The sequence below is a fragment of the Acinonyx jubatus genome, chromosome E1, assembly GCF_027475565.1.
Source record: "Acinonyx jubatus isolate Ajub_Pintada_27869175 chromosome E1, VMU_Ajub_asm_v1.0, whole genome shotgun sequence".
NCBI lineage: Eukaryota > Metazoa > Chordata > Mammalia > Carnivora > Felidae > Acinonyx > Acinonyx jubatus.
The window spans coordinates 35,048,731-35,071,146 of NC_069397.1; the positions used below are offsets into that span (position 1 = coordinate 35,048,731).

General features: G+C 54.6%; 1 protein-coding gene and 1 long non-coding RNA gene across 2 annotated transcripts in view; one reads left to right on the top strand and one right to left on the bottom strand.

The window, feature by feature from the left end:
* FAM117A (family with sequence similarity 117 member A) overlaps window positions 1-20,242 on the top strand; it is a 43,528-nt gene extending 23,286 nt beyond the window's left edge. Inside the window, exons 2-8 of the mRNA XM_027034036.2 lie at window positions 1,589-1,758; window positions 10,159-10,254; window positions 12,202-12,312; window positions 12,807-12,941; window positions 14,092-14,293; window positions 15,757-15,907; window positions 19,015-20,242. Coding sequence (XP_026889837.2) covers window positions 1,589-1,758; window positions 10,159-10,254; window positions 12,202-12,312; window positions 12,807-12,941; window positions 14,092-14,293; window positions 15,757-15,907; window positions 19,015-19,315 — 1,166 coding nt within the window. The 3' untranslated portion in view covers window positions 19,316-20,242. The remainder of the gene's footprint in view (window positions 1-1,588; window positions 1,759-10,158; window positions 10,255-12,201; window positions 12,313-12,806; window positions 12,942-14,091; window positions 14,294-15,756; window positions 15,908-19,014) is intronic.
* LOC128313537 (uncharacterized) lies at window positions 14,543-22,402 on the bottom strand. The gene is made up of 2 exons (XR_008294407.1): window positions 22,281-22,402; window positions 14,543-15,412 (listed from the first exon to the last, which is right to left on the bottom strand). It is a non-coding gene; the product is annotated as an uncharacterized LOC128313537 (long non-coding RNA).
* Between the last annotated feature and the right edge of the window lie 14 nt (window positions 22,403-22,416).

The window sequence follows — 22,416 nt, forward strand, 5'->3', positions numbered from 1 at the left end:
TTTTTGGTGGTTGAATAGGACTGCTGCAAACATGAGTGCATATATATCTTCTCAAGACCCTGCTATAGATTCTCTTGTATATTTACCTAGAAGCGGAATCACTGGGTTGTATGGTGATTTTATGTGTAACTTTTTAGGAACTGCCAGCCAGTTGGTGTCTTTTTAATATAAAGCTCTTCAAGTTTATTTATACCTACAGTCCCCGGTTCCTTTTGCTCTGCTTAATGCACACATGAATTGTCAAGGGAATACTGCAGCTGTGAAAGCGTTTTGCTCTGTTTAAAGGAAAGAACCTTTACAGATCTCGAGATAGTAGAATGTTTTGAATGTGGCCATGGAAAACAGGGTCAACCCAGATGATTGAAACTTACACATGATTCCAGCACTCTTAACATCTTATGACGGTTTCAACTTTCACCTTCTCCCCAAACTTAACGGAGGTAAAAATTAAATGAATGGATTTATAATTGCTTTATTATGCTTGTCCCATTTAACCTGAAGTTGGAGACAGTGGAGGGATCCCAAAGGCTGATTTTCCTTTTTTCAAATTTTTTTTAATGTTTATTTATTTTTGAGAGAGAGACAGAGTGTGAGTGGGGGAGGGACAGAGAGAGAGAGAGGGAGACACAGAATCCGAAGCAGGCTCCAGGCTCTGAGCTGTCAGCACAGAGACCGATGTGGGGCTCGAGCTCACAAATCACAAGATCATGAACTGAGCCTAAGTTGGACACTCAACCGACTGAGCCACCCAGGTGCCCCGGAGACTGATTTTCCTAAGCTGGATTCCTTAGCTGGATTCCTCCATCCTGGGTGGTTGAAAGGAGTTCTGTTGTTCTGTCACCTAGGTTCGCTGAACTAACCAGTCTTGAAGGAATTATAAAGAGTCCTTCAGTTAATTGGGTTGATTTTGTTCAGTGCTTAGGAGCTCTGCAGTGGGTGCCAGAGAGAGGCAGGGCGGTGGATAAAAGATTGCTTTTTGGCCACTTAGAATTCCCTCGTTAATGATGGGAAACAGTCCTGCTCCCTCATGGAGACTTCAGAGTTCAAGTTCCTAGTCCATGAGGAACAGGAAAAAGATAGAAGACATGTATAAAGTAACCCCTCATCCAAAGTAAAAGGATGTAAATTGTTTCCAGTGATAAAGTCCAGCTGGTTAAGTCAGGAAAGTTCCGGTCAGACTGTATTTGCTTTTTTTTTTTTTTTTTAAGTTTTTTTTTTAAACATGTATTCATTTTTGAGAGTGAGAGAGACATAGTGTGAGTGGGGGAGGGGCAGAGAGAGAGGGAGACACAGAATCCCAAGCAGGCTCCAGGCTCCGAGCTGTCAGCCCAGAGCCCGACGCGGGGCTCGAACCCTCGAAGTGTGAGATCGTGACCTGAGCTGAAGTCGGATGCTTAACCGACTGAGCCACCCAGGCGTCCCAAGACTGTATTTGCTTTTATGGGCCGCTCCATATTCTTGTAGGAGGGAGGTGGATACAGGTGAAGACGTGGCAGTCACGTGAGGCTTCCTAGGAGAGAGAAGCTTGGTTACCACGTCTCCCTCCTCCGTGCTCATGTCAAGGTGTGCGGGCTGTGCTCTCTTCCAGCCAGCGTCCCGTGCTCCGTGGCCCCAGAAAAGTCAGTGTGTAGGCCTCAGCCACCCCAGGTCCGACGTACATTCTCCCTGGACACCATCCTCAGCTCCTACCTTCTGGGCCAGTGGCCACGAGATGCTGATGGGGCTTTCACCTGCTGTACCAATGACAAGGCCACCCAGGTAATGACGCGCTCTCCTACTGGGATAAGGATGGGGGGAGGGGGCTGGCTGAGGAGGCTTTTTGTCTGCTCACCAGCTCTGTCACTGGCATGAGCTGTCCTGGGGTTTGGCCGTGAATATGCATCACGTAGCTGTTCATCATCTGGTGTTTACCAGGTTGGTTTCCTCCGTGAACTTAACGTGAGAACAAGTTTGCATTCCACCTGGCTGGTGGAAGAGAGAAGTCAATCTGGGTTTTCCAGTTTGGCTGTGAGTCTTCGTGTGTGGGTAAGCAAGACTTGACTTTGGACTCTATTCTGCGTTCTAAAAAAATGAGATTTTACCTTTCTAAACTTAAGCAGGCCAACATTCAGCCGAGTTTGCATTCCCCAGACAACTGGAAGAGGTGGCCAACAAGTGTGGTGAGCTAGGAGAGATCCCCCTGGAGCAGTAGGAGGGGAAAGTTCTCAGATCATGAAGACTTGACCCCTTGCCAGCAGCCCAGTGGGATTTCAGTGGGCCCATTCAGGTCCTTTGAAGCCCAGGTCCCCTCTGTCAGTCATTGTCTTCCTGACAGTCTTTTCAGTAGGAATCCTTAACTTGGAACGAATCTGTGCAGATCACCCAGTCTACTTGTCAGCTTTTGAATAAGATAGTGTTCACCCGAGCAAGGAATCATCTCCCATGTGAAGTTATACAAAGATATTTCTTTTTTTTTTAAGTTTTGTTTTCTGCATTTTTAAAAATGTTTATTGATTTTTGAGAGAGAGAGAAAGAGAGAGCTCATGCGCATGAGGGGCAGAGAGCGACGGGGACAGAGGGTCCAAAGCGGGCTCTGTGCGGACAGCAGAGCGCCCGAAGCGGGGCTCGAACTCAGGAACGTCAAGATCATGACCTGAGCTGAAGTCGGACACTTAACCGACTGAGCCACCCAGGCGCCCGTGTACAAAGATACTTCTTAACCTGATTCGGGACTTCACCATGCTTAGCAGTCGTCAGGAGTCAAATCGTTTCCATTTTGATGCAGTTCCTCAGGAAAGAGGAAACGGGGTGGGAAGAACACGGGCTCAGAGGCACGCCTGCATCCTGGGGGGTCCCGGGCAAGTCAGCTGTCCCTTTTCTAGCTGGGAGTGTGCGCCTCTTCTGCTCGCTCACAGGCGGGGTGACCGCCACGCACGCAAGCGTCTTGTGTCCTCCCGTCCCCCTACCTCCTCTGTTGTGCGCATCACGTCAGTCCCTTTCTTTCGTTTATTTTTTTTTTTAATGAGATTCATTTTCAAATGTTGCCGGCGAACGTTTGAAGGCCCAGTACTGTTCTCGGCCTGTGGGATGAAGAATGAGGAAATGAGAACAAGATTTGGCCTCTGTGAGTCTGGGTGCCCGTTCCATGAAGGCCAGTGAGCAGACAGCCAAGGGATGAGATGAGACCAAATGTTTGGCACAGTTTAGAGGAGAGGAATTCTCGTGGGAATGCCCCACCTTGAACCAACAACAGTTTGCCGCAGCCCGGATCAGCGGGCCTCTTTAGATCCACAAACAGAGTGCGAAGGGAGGACACGCTCCAGCGGCAGACAGGACAGCGGGGGCCCGCTTCTTTGGAGCCCTGGGCACTGCTGTTCCCGGCATTCTTAAAAAAAATTTTTTTTTTTAACGTTTATTTATTTTTGAGACAGAGAGAGACAGAGCATGAACGGGGGAGGGGCAGAGAGAGAGGGAGACACAGAATCCGAAGCGGGCTCCAGGCTCTGAGCTGTCAGCACAGAGCCCGACACGGGGCTTGAACTCATGGACCGTGAGATCATGACCTGAGCCGAAGTCGGACGCTTAACCGACTGAGCCACCCAGGCGCCCCAACCCCGGCATTCTTTAGAAAGGCCGAGTAAGATAGCTTTACGCTTTGCCCTCCCGGGCCTGGAGCACCCACTCCCTTTCTCGTCGCAGAGGAGTGTTTAATCCAAATAACGTATCTGGTCGGGTAGGACTTCGAGGGTGCAAACTTGTGAGCGCATCCCCCTCTGACAGGCACAGGCTTCCGGGTAGCCCACCTCTCCCCGTCTCTGTCACTTCCGGCCACCAACCTTCTAGGAAGCCTCCACCCCACTCCTCGGAGAGCGTTCTCTTTGTCAACTCCAGGCCAGGCCGCCCTCAGATGTTCCCTGGCCGGATTTAGAGGCCTGGGCTCTAGGCTGTGTGTTTTCACTCGGGCCCCAGCTGCAGGCCAGATCTTTTATATAACAAGTCTGGGCTTCTTGCCACAGCAAGACAGAGGTCAGCGATGCGCCTCCGTGGGTCTGGCAAGGCCAAGCTGTGCAGCTTTCCTCTTTTCCCGGGATGGGCTCCAGCCCTCGAGGAACTCTTAGCAACCTGTCAATATTGTGGCTGCGGGCAAGAGGTGGGAGAATTCTGATCAACGTAGGCATCCGAACCAAAATATGCACTCTGCCGGTCTTTGATTCCTGGGCCTTCTGGGAATTTTCTGCTTCCAGGTTTTGGGCTCCATTCGCATTCCTGCTTGAGCCCCCTGGCCTGGCACAAGCCACCTCCTTCAGCACTGGTGTTCCACTGGGAAGCTCTGAGGCTCTCCTGACGTCTCCCTAAGCAATTGGTGTTCCTTGTCTGCAGAGCACGGGCACGTCCCCAGAAAGGACTAGAGATGAGGGAGGGCCTTTACCGGGGAGAGACAAGGGAGCGTGGACCAGGGTAGAGGGAGGGTGGGGAGGCGGGATTTACCGAAGTCCTTGCAAGCTTTTGTGTTGTTAAAAAGCAGATGGATGCCAGAACCTTTTCCTGATTTCTTTGACCCCACCCCTGCCTTCTGCCCCTTCTCTTCCAGACACACCGGCTTAGCACATCTACTGTACCTGGCAGGCAGGCCCTCACTTTTGCCTCCTCGTTTGCCCCCCGCCCCAGAGCCAGCAGCTAGAGCGTGTGTGTGGGTTTGGAGACCACATCAGCCCTGGTGTTCCCGGGACACGCTTTGTAGTGAGGGCGGCAGCCAGAGTTAGGCTGAGCGGCTCCCCCCTCTGAACCCCCTAGAGCGAGCAAGAACCCTGCCTGTTCCAAGCAAGTTTCTGACCTGGGCAGCGAGCACAGAGCACCCGCCACTTAGGTAGCCAGGCACGCTGCATTCTCGAGTCTTCCTTGCGAGGCAGAAGACGGTTACCCAAGCCTTTGGGGCAGGGGAGGAAGAGAGGGGGATATAGGTCTTGTTTGGGGGCGTGGGTTGTTTTGTGAAGTTCTGCACGTTCGGAGCCAGGAAGAGCGATGGGAGAGAGCTGACCAGCTCTCCCAGAGACCAGCTTGGTGAGGCCCAAGGGAGAGCTTGGGTGCGGCGGGAGTGGGGCACAGAGTGGCCAGCCCTGGGAGGACGGGCAAGGCTCCTGTGTGGGGTCACCGTCATCTGGAGGAGGTTCTTTGGTGTCCTAGAGGGCTTTGTGAGGATTCTCCAGGTCAATAGGAATGTTCTCCCCTCTCTGGACCACCTTCTTCCCAGGTCAGCTGGTAAACCGGTGTTGGCCACCGAGTGCTCTGGGCTGGCCCTCTTAGTGGCGGGGCTGGGGACGGGTGATGGCCGCACATGCCGGTGGTTGTGGTCACCCCTCCCTTCTTGCTGTGCAAAGCACGAGTGTCCCCAGGCACTCTTCTGGAGGGAGGAAGTGATCTCGTTGGTCTCATCCTGCAGACAGACGGGACCCTGGGCACCTGCTCTGCCTGGCTCCCTGTTCTACGCATCCCAGCCCTGCTTCCTCCATATGCTCCGGGTGAGGCACGGAAGCCTCTATGGTAGACTTTTTTGTCTTCAGGCTTGATTTACCTTTTGGGGGAAAAAAACCCGGCTTAAGTCCCTGACGAACCTCATTGGAGTGTCTTGTAGGCCAGAGGCAGAGTGGCATACCTTGTCTGGGAAGCCTTCCCCTTCTGTGACTTTTCCCTACTGTGTTCTCTTTCTGTTCCCTGCTCTTCTTCCCAAGCCAGCACCTTAGCACTTAGTGATGACACACAATTCAGCGTGCCCGTCACAGGCTTTCCTTGTGGGTGTGGGGGGCCTGGGCACAGCGCCTGTTTTCCCAAGTGGCGAGCATATGGCTTGACGACAGCATGGCGCATTTGCAAATGGGTCCATGATGGAAAACCTGAGAGTTCCGTCGTCAACTGGAGGGCCAGAGACCGCGGCCTTGGCCACCTGCAGCCCGAGCTCTTGGTGTGGGCTGGCAGACCACCCTCAGAGCCTTTCCCTGCCTGTATTTCGCCAGGGTCCCCAAGGAGCTGATTCCCTGCTGAACTTCAGCTCGACATGTGGTTGCTGACCGTCTATACCAGGTCAGGCACCACGCCATTCTTCGTGCCTGCGTAGGCGTACTGAGCCGTGTTCCCAGGGCTCCGGTGGTGACTGGAGCTATCATGGCCAGGACTCTTGCCTTGGAGTCCAGGTAGAAACTGAGTTGGGTCGGGGGCAGTGGAAGAAGTTCCAGCTTGGAGGCTTTTCAGCTCCATGGGACCCCTGCCTTCTTGTTCTACCAGGCCGTTCTTTGGAAAGCTGTCCCCCACCCCCACCCCCAGCCATCCTTCCACATGTAGCTCTGGGAGCCCGGGAGCCCAGAAGCCCAGGCAAGGCTTCCTTGGTTTGACCCACATCCAGTGTTGCCCTATCCAGGCATCATCTGCACAGTTGGCTGATGTCACTCACGGCGAGTGAGTAGCCCTGCTTCTCCCTCAGCCGCTCCCCTTGGGCCAGGATGTTAAAATAAATCTGTTCTGATGCATGAATCCCCTTGACAAGCACGACATCTTGGTCTGCTGACCTCAAGCCCTATCCCGCTTCCAAAGGATCGTCTGGAGTGACTGCTGCCATTGCCGTCATGCAGCATGGCTTGACCCCGGTTGTGCCATAAACGGTTGCTCTTTGAAGGGTAGCCTTCCTTCGCTGTGACTTGTCTGTACCCCGTGGAGACTTTGGCCCAGACCTCCGTGGTGAGACCCAGAGAAGTGGCCTGTCTATCCACATGCGCTAGAAACAAGGAGCAGGGTGTGGTCCCCACTCTTGACAGTCTGAGTTCAGTCGGAGGGGCCCAGACCCATACTCGTGCACGGGCTTGCCCAACAGATACCCCAAGCCAGCGCGTAAACACCTTCAGATGGGATGACCTATTGAATTCAGTTCCTGGGGCTGCTATAACAAATTACCTCAAACTCGGTGGCTTAAAACAACATCACTTGGTTCTCTCGCAGATCTGGAGGCCAGAAGTCGAATTCTGTTTCACCTTCCAAGGCGCTGGCAGGGCCGCGCGCTCTGAGGAGGCTCCCTGCGAGCCTTGGCTTGTGGCCACATCACTCCAGCAGCTGCCTCTGGGGTCACATCACCTTATCTTCTTCCCTGGGTGTCCAATTGCCCTCTGTCTCTCTTGTAAGGACACTCGTAATGGCCCTATTTGTCTGGATAACCCAGGATAAGCTTCCCACCTTGAGATCCATAATTTAATCACATCTGCAAAAACTTTATCATAGAAGGTAACATTTACAGGTTCCAGGGATTGGGACCTGGTATCTTTGCAGGGTCATTTTTCAGGCCGTCACACCTACTGACCTCATCTGCTACTACCTTGCCTCTCACTCACTCTGCTCCAGCCATGCTGGCCTCCTTATCATTCCCAAACACACCAGGCTTGCTCCTGCCTCGGGGCCTTTGCGCTTGCTGTTCCCTCCATCTTGCCCACTCTTACCTCAGATAGTCACATGGCTCACTCCCTCAGCTCCCTCACGGCTTCCTTCAGACATTCCTTTTTCAGCGAGGACGTCCCTGACCTTTACAATGACGTTCCCCTGGTGGCTCAGTCAGTCAAGCGTCTGACTTCGGCTCAGATCATGATCTCATGGTTCGTGGGTTCAAGCCCACGAGCGGCGGGCTCTGGGCTGACAGCTCAGAGCCTGGAGCTTGCTTCGGATTCTGTGTCTCCCTCTCTCTCTGCCCCTCCCCTGCTGTCTCTCTCTCTCTCTCAAAAATAAACATTTTAAAAAAAATTCTTTTTTTAAATGACGTTCCCCTGCCCAGCATTCCTATCCCCTTTTTTTGCTGTGATTTTCTCTTACGTCCCCAAGCAGAACATCAACTCAGAGGGGACAAGGATTTTTGTTGTCTTGTGCCTTGTGGTGTCCCCAGCGCCTGGAACGGCACCTGACACGCAGTATACGTTCTGTAACTATCTGTTGAGGGTATGGATGATGTATATACTCTGGGCCCATCTGTCCAGAGCAGACGCGGAACAAAGGAGCAGCCAGCACGAGGTGGACAAGTTAAGAGAGTTCCCCAAGGGAAAGGCTGGGAAGAGTTGGTAGGACAGGTCATCTTAGATGGACAGCCCCGGGCGTAGAGGTCCAGGGTGAGGCCAGGCGTGGAGATCCAGGGTAAAAGGGGAGAAAGGAGGCAGAGCTAGGCTTGCCTGAGTGGGATGAGTGCCGGGTACGGAGGGCCCGTGGGACGGATGGACGGTAAGACAGTGATATCGGCGGGCACTGGGGCAAAGCAGTGGCCCTGGTAGCATGGTCTACACAGAGGCGGCCGCGGTTGCTGGAAGCTGTGGCCGAGCAGGGAGAGCTGGGGTCCAGTGACCGAGGGAGATGACCCCCGTTGGGCGTGAATTTTCACACCCTTTCTCAACTCCGGTGCCTGCCCGCCTTTCTCCCTCCACCCCCTCACGCGCCTCAGAAGGAAGGAGGCAGTCGAAGAGTCTACCAGAGATGTTAGGGGAGCCGCCGGCAGCCTGGATGGGGCTGCTTTTAGGCCGGTCTCCCCCGTCCTCCCTTGTGAGCACGGGGTCTTCCCGGCGGCCGAGGGGTGATGGGCATTTCCACCCTCCCCTTTGCCGTCCCTCTGAGGAGCGGAGCCAGCGATCGGTAGGGTTGGTTTCGGAGCCCCCGGGAGGGGAGGTGCGTCCGTGCGTCTGCTGGGCCTAGGGGGCTCCTGGAGAGGGGCGCCTTCTCCTTACTTTGTAGTAGGAGCGGTAGCTCTCCTGAGGCTCTGTCTGCCGACACCCTAGTTTAGAGAGACACGGGCATTTGGAAGCAGACCAGCCGCTTGGTGGCCGTATTGCTGTCACGGCCAGGTTTACCTCGAGGGCTTGGGCCGCGGGCCCACAGGACGTGCTGGGTGCCCTCTCCCTGAACGAGGTGGGTGTGGAGACTGGAGCCCTGGACTCCAGTGGCGCTAGCATCAGGGAGGGAGGGTGGGGCCGCTGTCTCCCCCTCTCCCCCGTCCCCCCCCTCCCCGCTGTGTCGCCTGGCCCAGGAAAGGTCCTGGTCAGCAGCTGGGACAGGGAAGAGCCAGGGAGACTCAGCCCCCTGTGGCCCCTCCGTACAGCTGTCACGCAGGGCAGTCTGCCTCTCACCCCCCAGTTCTTCAAAACTGTTGGATGGTGAGTGGTGGCGGGGTTTTGTTTTTTTTCTCCCCCCCCCCATCCTCCCCCTTTTCTGTTTGCAACAGCCTCTCGGGGGAGGTCAGCAGATCTGTTGGAGGAGATGGTTCCCAGGCCCTCATGGTTTGGCAGCTTGTGCAGAGAAGTTAGAGCCGGTTCCCCTGGAACATTCCCCCTTGGGCCTCTCCCTTGGAATGGAAGTAGGGGTGTTGGTGGTGGGAAGTGATCTTGTCCTCCTGGGCCTCATGCTTCAGCCAACAGCTTCCTCCCTCAGGTTGGGGCCCAGGAAGTGGGTCTCCAACTCCCTCTGTCTCAATCTTGGGCCCCTGGCCTTCTGTGCAGCCAGGGCCGGGGGTTGGGGGGAGGGATAGGGCTGACTGAGAGCTCTGTTCTCACGAAAGGCAGAACAGGGCCCAAGAGAAGGAGTTGTGATAAAGCCAAGAGGGGTCAGGAGTCGGGGCTGAGTTCCGAATTCTGGCTTCCTCCTCGCTGAGAATGTCCCCTCCCATGTGTATTCAGGAGGACTTCGGGGCCCCCGACACTTATTCTGTGTACAGGGGAAAATCACACAACGAGCTTGAGAAACCGGGCTACCCAGAAGTCTCTGCTTTGGTCAGTTGGAGGACGGGGGACCGCTGCTGACATTTTCGCCATGCCGGACCCATAAAGGATCCAGGGCTCGAGGATGCCAGTGGTTCCCCAAGCCCCTGTTCTTTCGAAGCTGGTTGGGATGGGGAGGGGCAGCACTCGTCCTCAGCCATGGGGAGCCCCCGGAACACATCCATGTGTAAACTTCATAAGGGAATAAAGAGACGGTTGGCCTTCCTGGCGCATCAGGGAAGGCTTCCCGGAGGACGTGGATTGGGGGAGAGGCAGGGCAGGTGGAGGCTGACGAACAGACGAGAGAGAAGCCTTCCAAGAGCCGCCGCCTCCATCCAGGCAGTGGTGTGGCTGCTTCCCCGGAGCCTGCCTGAGAAGCTGTTCTGTTTCACGGGGGTTTCTCTTCCTGCAGACCCCCCTGTCCTGGCAAGAGCTTGAAGGTGAGCGGGCCAGCTCCTGTACGCACAAGCGCTCGGCGTCCTGGGGCAGCACAGACCACCGAAAAGAGGTAACTGCTCCCTCCGCCTCCCTGGCCACGGTAGCTACGTCCTGTCCACACCCAGCACGGCGACGCGTCTGCTCCAACGTGGCCTCACATCTTCAGTCCCCCCTGCCTTGGCGTAGCCTTTTACTAATGAGATGGCTCCTTCAAAGCTGTCAGTGGCCTGGGGGGCCCGGCTTAGGAGTCCAGACCCTTCTGCCGGCTGGGGCTTTGCCAGCGACTGCTGGTGCCCTCCAGCAGCCAAGCGCGAGATGGGAGCCGCCGTTGTTCTCGCTTTACTTTGAGGTTGTGTCCAGATAAGCCAGTCAGAGGCTGGAGAAAGAGGGTGAGTTTCTGGGGACTGGAAGCCCCCAACCTCACTTCTTACTTAACTAGTCATCTAGCCTTGTTTCATTTTTTTTTTCCTTAAATTTTTTAAAATGTTTGTTTATTTTGGAGAGAGAGACAGGGCAAGTGGGGCAGGGGCAGAGAGAGAGGGAGTCACAGAATCGGAAGCAGGCTCCAGGCTCTGAGTTGTCAGCCCAGAGCCCGACGCGGGGCTCGAGCTCAAGAACTGTGAGCTTATGGTGTGAGCCAAAGTCAGACGCTTAACTGACTGAGCCGCCCAGGAGACCCTAGCTTTTTTTTTTTTTTTTTTTCTTTTTAATGTTTGTTTATTTTTGAGAGAGAGAGAAACAGAGCACAAGTGGGGGAGGGGCAGAGAGAGAGGGAGACCCAGAATCTGAAGCAGGCTCCAGGCTCCGAGCTGTCAGCAGAGAGCCCGACGCGGGGCTCAAACCCACGAACTGTGAGATCATGACCTGAGCTGAGTGAGGTCAGAGGCTTAACCGACTGAGCCAGGCACCCCAAGCCTTGTTTTTAAAAGAAGAGAAAAGAGACGCCTGGGTGGCTCAGTCGACTTAAATGTCTGACTCTTGATTTCGGCTCAGGTCATGATCTCACGGTTCGTGGATTCAAGTCCTGCATCATGCTCTGCCCTGATGGCACAGAGCCTGCTTGGGATTCTCTCTCTCTCCCTCTCTCTCTCTGCCCCTCTCCTGCTTATGTTCTACCTCTCTCTCTCTCTCTCTCTCTCTCAAAAATAAATAAAAAATAAACATTAAAAAAAGACTAGTGGGAAATACAAAGTATGTAGAGTTTGTAATTGTCAGAGTCAGCAAGTTATTTGCCCTAAACGTGGAGTCACGGCATGAACCGAGTCTGATAGCAGCTCTAAAACCACTTTCTTCTTGGCAGGGGTCACAATTTGTATGGCTCTGGGCGGCAGGTCTACTCTCTGAATGCTCTTTACTTTGGGCCCGTATTTAACTAGATCTGCATTTCCAGAGCATTCACCAGCTGAGGGCAAGGAGGTGGAGGGTTAGAGACGTGACGGGGATAATAGTCAAAACCGTTGATGATAACGCGTTTTTGGTACAAGATCTGGGAGCCAGGACAAAATCTGATATTCCTTCTTGAGAGCCTGCTCCTTGCTCAGTGCCGTCTGCTTTCAACCTGGGGGGAAATCCTTCCACCCTTCCTGGTCCCGGGGCCTGTGAGATGGCTGCGAATGTACTTGGAAGACTGAATTCAAAAACCTCATTTCCCATTTCTATTAATAGAGTAGTATTTCCACGCCTTTGGAATCTGGGAGAGACAAAAATGCTTTCGGCATTGCGTATTTTTAATTTTTTGGAAACCGACCTATCTGATTCATCTTTCCAACTGATCCATGCAGTACGTGGTAATTTAAACAAACAAACAAACAAACAAATATCTAGTGAATAAGGTCTCCAATTTGCCCAACGAATGTATTATCACAGTTGTGAACAACACCATGAGAGGTTTTCCAGCCTCCTTTTATGTATTTTCACGGGCTCGGGCAGGAGTCACGCGTGGGAGGGGGGACCCGGTGCCCTTTAGCGTTGCTTCACCTGCCTCGGCCCCACCCCTACCCTCTCTCTGGGCTGCCAGATTACCAAGTTGAAGCAGCAACTGCAGAGGACAAAGCTGAGCCGCAGTGGGAAGGAGAAGGAGCGGGGCTCCCCGCTCCAAGGGGACCACGCCGTGCGGGGAGCACTGAGGGTATGTTTCCGCCCCCTCCCCAGGGCCCCGTGCCCCTTGTCATCCCCCAGTGGCCGTCCTCTCGGGTCTTACAGCTGTTGACAAGAGACTGCCACCCTGCATGTGCCATGGTCATGTGGCTGTCCAGGTGGTTTTAGCCAAAACTTGAACTCTGAGTGAGGCCGGATGGGCTTCTTGCCCTTGGGAATGGTTCTCCCCTCAACCCCTGCGCCCGTCTCCGATGGAGGCAGTGGTGAGCCTGCAGACTTATCTAAAAGCTCACTCTAGACCTCTCGAAGCGCTAAACTTCTGGGGAAAAGGCCACCAAGTTCTCCTGTAGCAATTGGCGACTGTCCCCAGATCCTCCTTTATTCCCTTGGTCCTGCTGTGTAGACATGACCTCACCCCCTGCCCCACCCCCACACCCCCATCAGAACTAGTAACTGTACAGGGCTTGGGAGTGGGGGGTGGGGGGAGAGGGGGGTCCGTGATTCCTTCATCTGCCTCCTCCTCAGGCGTCCCCTCCCAGCTTCCCCTCAGGGTCACCTGTCCTGCGACTCAGCCCCTGCCTGCACCGGAGCCTAGAAGGGCTCAACCAAGAGCTGGAGGAGGTGTTTGTGAAGGAACAGGGAGAAGAGGAGCTGTTGCGGGTGAGTGGGGCACGCCCTTGACGCGGGACAGCCAGTGGCCCGGGGTTGGGGGGCGGACTTTTGCTCTCCAGCGGCTCCAGACCACGGAGACCTCAACAGAGCAGTGCGAACACCAGCCTGCGCGAGGAACACAAACGGAGTCTGTTACGCTCAAATGGGCTTGGCTTTCAGGACGGCGGAGCTGGGCGGTGCGGCTGGGGCAGGCTTTGGGGGGCTGAGTGGAAAGGGAAGAGGCCGGGCTGGGTGGAGAGAGGGGGCTCCCCAGCCAGGGGGAAGGGGCTGGACATCGCTCTTCAGCCATGGCACCAGCTCCCTGCTCCCTCGTCACCATCCCATCACTGTCCCCACCCGTGCCTCAGGAGTGTCATCACCTCTCCCCCCACGTCCACCTGGTGACCCACATTCATCCTTCATATGCCTAGTTGCCCCTGTGCAGCCTCCCCATCCTCCCCCCCCGCCCCCCCCTCACTCCCGGGCAGAATTATTTGCTACCTTTTCTGCAGTCTCAGGCACATTTTTATACTGACACAGTGCAATCGGAGAATGCCAGTTGGGCAGTATTAATATAATTCTAACGGGCACACACCTCAGTTTATGAGTTACTTGCTAGTTGATTTTTAATTTACGCGTATGTGGGATTTTAGACCCACCCGCCCAGACACACACACACACACACACACACACACACACACACACACACAGTTTGGTGAGCTGCGGGTCCAAGTACCGCTGATGGTTAAAAAGCGAGGCGGGGGTATATTCTACGTGATCATAACGTGTGTGCTTGTCCTGCCCTGGCTCGCGTGGTCAGTGGCCCAGTGGTCTGCCCCCCGTCGCGCTTCCCGAACGTTCATCATCTTCGTGTATCCGGAGGAGGCCCCTGCCCTCGAGGCTTAGAGCCTGGTGGGGGCCTCACCTTGATGAAACCATACAAACAAACGCGTAATTCTAAATTGGGCCATAAGTGCTGTTTTCAGACCTAGCAAGGGCTTTCCCTTAAGTTAGTGACTTAAGAAAACCATGTCCTGCTGTCGCTGTGTGTGACGAATAGAGGACACACCAACCGAGGGGAGGGCCTGAAGGGTCACCGCAGCTCTGTTGGCCTGAAGACAGGGGCCTGAGGGTCCTTTCCCACCCTCTTCCCCCGCAGATCCTTGATATCCCTGATGGGCACCGCGCCCCAGCTCCCCCCCAGAGCGGCAGCTGTGACCACCCCCTCCTCCTCCTGGAGCCTGGCAACCTTGCCAGCTCTCCCTCCGTGCCCCTGGCATCCCCCCAGCCTTCGGGCCAGGCCAGCCGTGAGGAACACCGGGGTGCAGGCGAGGAGCTGGCGTCCATCCCCAACGACAAAGGTAAGCTGAGGAGGCTGGGGCAGAAGGGCCCACGTGAGGTACGGGGGGTGGGGGAGGCTCCACGCCCTTTCTACCTCTAATCAATTTCACGCCTGGGAGTTCTCCTTCCTAACCGACCAGAATATCTTCGTGAACCATTTTTATCCTATATGTGACACCGGTAGTAATAACGGTCCTCCTGCACAGATTCTGATTGTTTTTAAAAAATTTTTTTAACGTTTATTTATTTTTGAGAGAGAGAGAGAGAGAGAGAGAGAGAGACAGAGACAGAGACAGAGCATGAGCAGGGGAGGGGCAGAGAGAGAGGAAGACACAGAATCCGAAGCAGGCCCCAGGCTCTGAGCTGTCAGCCCAGAGCCCGACGCGGGGCTCGAACCCGCGAACCGTGAGATCACGACCGAAACCGAAGTGGGATGCTTAACGGACTGAGCCAGCCACGCGCCCCCAGATTCTGATTTGTAATTTATATCAAGTCTCCGCACCTGCACTTGTATTTCCTTCTGATTGTGACCCGGGCAAGCAGTGTCTCCCATCCTCATTTTTTGGTGAAGGCTCAGGATGCTGAGCCCGTTCGGGGGTCCACCGTGCACATCACCAGCAACAGGTCTCAAGGTGGTTGCGAAAGATCTAAAATAAGCTTAGGTGGTCTCTTGCCCCCAGGGTCACACGGACCCAGATTGAAACCCCAGCTTTCTGACTCCAGATCTCCACTTGGTCCTGTGTCCTGGAACCTTTACGGGAGGGCGAGACCCAAGCCCTTCCTCCCTGCGATAATGATCGTCCTGTCCTAGAGCCCCGAGGAACTGCCTCACCGGGTTGGGTCCTCGCAGCACCCCGTGAGGGAGGCTGGTCAAGGGCATGACCTAACAATACACAGAGGTAAACAGAGCAGAGGGTAATAAGGAATAAACGTGAGATAAATACAGATAAGGTCAGTATTTGCAGCCTAGGCAAAGTACATCGCCACGTGGAAAGGGAGAGGAATCTTATCCCACCAGTGGGGTTGAGTGACGATGGCTTCTCTGAGTCGGCACAGGAGCTCTTCCTGGAAGAGGGGGTAGCTTTTCCAGACCATGGTGAGGAAGCAGCTGTGGCACGTTCGCAGCAGGGCAGGGTAGTCTTGGAGGAACACGGGGAGATGGAAGTTAGGATTCTTTAAAGTCAGACTTGGAGCCCCAGTTGCAGGCTACCTCCTGGGAATCCAGAATTGATAACAGACCTGGTTTTTCCATCCACTCAGCTGTACATTTTTAAATCCCGTACAAAGAGATACGGACTTTGGTAGGCCACCTCAAAGATGTTCTAAGGGAGAGGACGGACGGGCAGCCGGGATTAGCATAACGGCCACCGGCCCCCTCACCGCGTCTGCCAGTGTCACCTCTTTCCACCGAGGCCTGAGCCCAGGGAAGCGGAGACCTTCCTTTCCTTCAGCTCCACTGGGCTCAGCCTTGCTCTGTTTGCAGCCTCCTCTCCGGGCCACCCAGCCTGCCTTGAAGACAGCAGCCCATCTCCAGTCCTTGCCTTTGCCGCCTCCCCTCGGCCCAATCACAGCTACGTCTTTAAACGGGAGCCCCCGGAAGGCTGCGAGAGAGTACGTGTGTTTGAAGAGGCCACGTGAGTACCTGCTGTGGACAGGGAGGGCAGGGGCAGGCAGGGGCGGGCAGGGGCGGGCTGGGGAAGGCGGGGAGCCCCTGCACCGTCCCACCCGACTGGCTCTTCTTCGGTCTTGGACTCTCTGTCCCGGGGACGTTGTCAACTTCAGATGATTGGTATTGCACTTTTTCCACCATCAAACTTGTTGACATTACCTACTCTGAGCCCTTCAATCTTTGCTTCTCGTTATCTCCATGGAAACCTGCTCTCTGCCCACATGCCAGCCACGAGTGCTGCAGGAGGTGGAAAGGAAACAGATCTGAAACCTAAACCCTTTGTTTCTTCTATTTTTTTTCCAATCCCCGCGGAAGGCGTGAGCTTGCTAGACAGTAATCGGAGAGAGAGAGAGAGAGAGAGAGAGAGAGAGAGAGAGAGAGAGAACATACCAGTTCTCTCAGGCAGAGAGGCGAGGTGTCTCGTCCCCACCGCAGTGACAGTCCCCCAAACGGCCTCCTAACGGCTTCTGAGTCAAGTCTTCACCCTGTGGCTGCAGTGGTTTGAGTGTCATGAACTCCCAGACAGAAACGTCCAGTCCTTGCAAGGATGGACTATGGAATTGTCCCGACCCAGGATGGACAACTCAGAAGCCATTCTGGTGTTGATTTTTTTTTTTTTCCTAATTTAAATTCTAGTTAGTTAACACGCGGTGCAGTATTGGTTTCAGGAGTAGAATTCAGCGACTCATCGCTTACATACAACGCCCAGTGCTCATCACAACACGTGTCCTCCTTAATTCCCATCCCCCTTCTAGCCCACCCCCCACCCACCTCCCTCAGTTTCTTCTCTGTCCTTAAGAGTCTCTTGTGGTCTGTTTCCCTCTCTCCTCTTCACCCCCCTTCCCATTCTGATGTTGATTGACTTCTGCTCCCTCCCATTAGCAGAGACGGCCAAACCTTTCCATATGCCCCTTAGCAGGTGCCCTAAGAGCTCATTTCATTCCCCCTGCCAGTTTCATTGTCAGCGGGGCAGATTCTCAGGAAGATTTAAGTCATGGCGTGTGAGCCAAGATGTAGCTAGGACAGGGTTTGAGACTTGAGAGCTCCGTTCACGTTTCAGATAAGGGAGAGGACAGTCCATGGTAGCGGCAGGGGCCCATCTATAAGCCGGAGTGGGAGTTATGGAGAAAATCACAGCCCCCTCCCCACCCCCCGCCCGGGTTTTTCTCCCAGCATCACTGTTGCCTTGGTACCTCTCCAAGAGCCCTGGGTCCCCAGGGGTGGTGTGGAGGAAGAGGGCCACACCTCGCGGCTGAAGCACCTGCTGAGTATACTTGAGTAACTCCGAGCTGGGGTTGCTTGTGGAAATAAGGCTGGTGCCTGTCCTGATCCTTCCATGGACTCATGATGCCAGCAGAGGTCTTAAAGTCATGTCCTGCGGCGTCCTGCCCCTGCGTTAACCCTTTCAGAGAGGCGGTGACCCACTGAATGCTTTCCGGGATGCCCTGGGATAGAAATTCCCAGCTCCTTGCGGCCTTTTCATTGTTATCAACTTTCCTATTGGGAAGTCCCTGTGTTTAGCAATTCTTTTGCCACGTTCTCCTTTTCCTAGCTGCTGATCCTATAAGATGGCCTGGATTTCCCAGGGAAGAGGGGGAATCAAGCCCTTCAGGGTCATGCCCTCATGTCCTTTGAGGGGTGCTTGGTCTCCTGGGTCGCCATCCCTAAGTGTGCGTGCACACACCGATTCTTTTCAACCCTTCTTGGTCGGGGGGGATACCTTGCCGCTGTGGACTCCCCAGGGACCGCAGGCCTTCCCATGGGTCTTTGAGAGAGAGAGAGAGAGAGAGAGAGGGAGAAGGAGAGGGAGAGGGGCAGAGAGAGAGGGGACAGAGGATCCAAAGCAGGCTGTGCACTGACGGCAGAAAGCCCGACGCGGGGCTCGAGCTCACGACCCACGAGATCATGACCTGAGCTGAAGTTGGACGCTCAACCAACTGAGCCACCCGGGCACCCCCATCCTCGGATCTTCTTTATCATAAGGATTCCTTACTCTAGAACTCCCTGACCTCACTCCTTTTATCCTTCCGTTTCCTCCACATGACCAAAAGGGTGGGGACAGTTGTTTCCACATTAAAGGTGAGATAGGCGGGTCAGGACCGCGTGGTGAGTTAGAGCCCAGACCTCCTATTAAGGTCGGGCTGCCTTCTCCAGACGGTTGTTACCCTTGCCTCTCAGCAAGGGCTTTGAAAAAAATCACACCTTTCAAATGTGTTCAAAAATGAGATTCTTTAGGTCAGTAGATTTCAGTGGGGGGACATCCCCCCTCCCCCTCCCCCCCCCCCCCCCGCCAGGGGACATTTGGCAATGTCAGGAAACATTTTTGGTTGTCACAGCCTAAGGGGGGCACAGGTGCTCCTGGCACCTGGTGGGTAGGGCCCAGGGATGCGGGTAAGCATCCTACAAGGCTCAGGACAGCTCCCTGCCACCAAGAATTACCCAGCCCCACACGTCCATAGCGCTGTTGCTGAGAAGCCCTGCTTTAGGCTATAAAAAGTCTTAGAAAATCACTTTGCCTGGGTCTCTGCTTTTGGGCACGTGGCCTGCCCCCCAAACACTGCTTACTGATAAGATCTCTCAAAAGATCCCTTGGGGGGGCGCCTGGGTGGCTCAGTCAGTTGAGCATCCGACTTCGGTTCAGGTCATGATCTCACGGCTCGTGAGTTCGAGCCCCGCGTCAGGCTCTGTGCTGACAGCTTGGAGCCTGCTTTGGATTCTGTGTCTCCCTCTCTCTCTGCCCCTACCCCCCTCGCATTCTGTCTCTGTCTCTCTCAAAAATAGATATTAGAAAAATTTTTTTTAGAAAAGATCCCTTGGTTTCCTCTTCAGAAATCACATCGTGAGGAAGTTCTCCTTCCGGTCTAGCTTTAATCCCTCCTGTTTCTAGATAAAGTAGATTTTCTGTGGTTTAACCCTATTCCTAATAAATGGAGAGCGGAGGGCCTAAAGACTGGCTTAGTAGCCTGTAGTTTTCTCCCGTTTGAACAGAGACCCAGCTCCCCTGATGCCCCCATCCCTTCTCACTGGCTGTTTCTCTCCCTGTGTGTGTGTGTTTCTCTCTCTGTCCTCCAGGTCCCCAGGCCCTGACCTGGCCTTCCTGACTTCCTGTCCTGACAAGAACAAAGTCCATTTCAACCCGACCGGCTCGGCCTTCTGCCCCGTCAGCTTGATGAAGCCCCTCTTCCCCAGCATGGGCTTCATTTTCCGCAACTGCCCCTCGAGCCCGGGGTCCCCCCTTCCCCCTGCCAGCCCCAGGCCACCGCCTCGGAAGGATCCAGAGGCCACCAAAGCCTCCTCGCTGCCATTCGAGCCGTGGCAGCGCACCCCGCCATCAGAAGAGCCTGTGCTTTTCCAGAGTTCCCTGGTGGTCTGAGGGCCCTGACCCCATCACTTCGCCATGGAGACCAGTGCCTTGGTGGCAGGCCCCTCCCTAGCTCCCCTGAGGTGGGGGATGAAGGAGCCCTTCCCTTCCGGCCTTCGAGCACTTTCATTTATCGTGTCAAAGCCCCGGGTCCTCTTTCTGGCGGACACCGGCCCCTCCGAATGTGAGGGGACCTGCCTTCTCCACTAGCAGCTGGGCAGCTCACAAGTCACACCTGTGTTCTTGCCGCCTCTCTCACTTGGTGGAAAACCCACCCCCGAAGGTCTTGGGTCCCCCCCCCACCCCTGGGTGTGAGTCCAAAGGGCTGTATATGGCACCCTTGACCTTGTCATGGAGCAAGCTGCCCATGATCGAAGGAGAGGGGGCCCCACAGATGTCCTTCCCTCTCCCCCCACCCCCGGACACGGAGGAGGAGACGTGAAGATATATACCCCCCTCCCCATGCCTCCCTCTCATTGGAGGAGCCGACCAAAGCAGCCCTCAAGGGCCAGAACACTTGACCAATGCAGCTGCTGGCAGAGATGGGAACCAAGCGTTTTCCCAAGTGGCATTTTCATCTCGCTTTCACCCTAAGATTGTCTTAAGCAGCGGCCCGGCTTGCCCAGCCCCAGGTGGGCAGTGGGGGAGAGGGACAGCTGGCATTCCTCCAGGTGGCAAGTGGCGACCCTCCACCCTCCACCTGCCCCAGGACTGGGTTGGATTAGAAAAATGCCTATTTTTCTGGTATCGATGTAGAAACTCTATTTTCTCCCAAAGACACTATTTTTGCAGCTGTTTGAAGTTTGTATATTTTCCGTACTGCAGAGCTTACGCGAAATCGAAGAATGTTAATGTTCAAGTTTTCTTATCCTGTGTTTAGAAGTTGTTTTTTTTGCAGATCTTGGTGTTAATAGACCAAATAAATAAGTATTCCCAGCAGCCTGAGGTTCTGTGAGACATGATTTGGGGGGGGGGGGAGGGAATGGGAGGTATTATATTGATCATTTCCTGCTTATCTTCAAGAGGGGTCTTTACTGAACATGTAAGAATGCGGATGTTACATGGATGTGGGCATTGTGTGGATGGACAGTGTTCCTGTCCTCAGGTCACTAGGCTTGGATTCTTTACACGGACGTCTAAGCAGCAGGTCCGTAGAAAGGCTGTCCAGATGAAGGGTGTGGTGGAGGTGGGGTGAAGGAGTCAGTGGGGAAGCCGGAAGTCAGTGGGGATGAGTCCGGAAAAGCTCCCTAGAGAGAGAGGGTTTCAGAGAGGACGCAAGGGGGACCAAGTTTGACGTCGTGGGTGCTCCTTGCACCAGCCAGGGGAACAAGACGAGAGAATGGCAAGCAGGCTGAAACTCTGCGTGCAGTTTTAGGGAAGCTTTGGCTTTTCTGGAGCATTCTTTCCATCTCCTGAGTACCCACAACACAGAGGGGTTTACAGCCTCTCAGCTTTATCGTGCTGCACCTGTAAGAGCTCAGCAGCTTTGAGGGGAAACGGAAACAGCCACCCCAACATTCCGATGGCGCTTTGCGATTTACAAACATTATCACCTGGCATCCGATCCCTACTGGAGGGGCGGAAAGTTGACTACCCCAAGAGCAGTGGTAATAACTACAATCGCACCTATCTTGTAAGACCGCAAGACAAGCTCCTAAGGCAGGCTATCCCTGTAGGCATTGGCTCAGTGAGCATCAGAAACCCTGTTAAGTGCTTGACCTAAAATCCTACCGAGATATCGCAACAACACAAAGAGCGAGAGAACTGGATAAATCCCACTGTACTAATGAGAGAAAGACAGAAAGATTGTATAGTCTCACCCCAAAGACAAAGTGGGGGAGCTAAGATTGGGAAGCAGATCATTTGAAAGCGGTGCCCATGCTTCTGACCACAGCGCTCTCCTGCTTGTTAGTATTTTCCCATTAATTTCAGATGAGGAAACTTGACTCAGAGGTCAAGAGAATTGTTTGAAGTCCCAGCTGGTGAAGAGGCAGGGCGGGGACTGGAACCTAGGTCTCTCACCCCAGCTACTGTTTGGTGCCCTGGAATCACAGGCTGATTCAGTGGAATAAGCCACAGGGCGAGAGAGCAAATTGTGTGTGTGTGTGGGGGGGCTCATTAATAGAAAGGAGTCAGGGGTTTGAAGACAGACCCTGTCTTCTTTCTCTTACTCCCCCCCCCCCCCAAAGATGTTTGGCCTACCCCCAAAGCCTTAGTGAGTCAGGCCTGGAGTGATGGGTGTGGTGCTGCCCTGAGTTTCCTTCCTTTGCCTGAGGCTGTGCCAAAGGAGTGAGCTGTTAGAAGCAGAGAAGGAGCCTCTACCCAGATAGCAGCCCAGAGTCCATTGATTAAGTGGCACTTGGGGGTTGTAGTGGAAAGCCCTGGGGTCTTGCCCTAGCTCTTGATGCAGGCCCAACACTTGGGTGAGGGAGGGGTCCAAAAAGGCGGTCCTTTAATGGGAAAGAATCTGGAGGGTGGCAGGCCCATTGCTGGGGATGCATAAGACCCTGGAGAAAAGCCACTTCGGTGAGCTTCCATTTCCACCTCCAGGAGGTGAGGAAATCCGATCAGAGTCGAGAAAAGTGTCAGGACGAATAATGCCTTAAACTCGCACAGCGCACTTCACGGTTTACGAGACGCTTTTCACAAACCTCAGCCCATTTGATCCTCAGAACAGCCAAGAGGCGACAAGGTGGCTAATACTAATTGAGGCCGGGAAAACTGCCGCTTGGCACGGAGACAGCACGCGTAGGTTAGCCTAACCCTTGGAAGCCTACGGATGTGCTCTGGAAGGAGGACCGCTCTCAAACGCCTGGTCTTCGGGCAGAGGGCGAGGCGCTGACGCGGGGCAGCAGCTAGGGGGCGCTGAGGTTCCACTGAGACTTTCCTGGCGTTAGGACCCAGCGGAAGCCTGACCGCTGACTGGGAAAGAGACGGGGGGATTTGCCCAGCTGGCCGCAACCTCCTTCCCACTCACCTGTCTGTCTTCGCACAGCGCAGCCAATTGCTGACCTCCACATCCTCATACGTCATCACTCCCCGCCCGCCTAGCTCGTAGGCCATCCCGTGGAGCTCCGGGTCGCAGCTGTCCTCGGAGTTGCCTGATCGGAAGC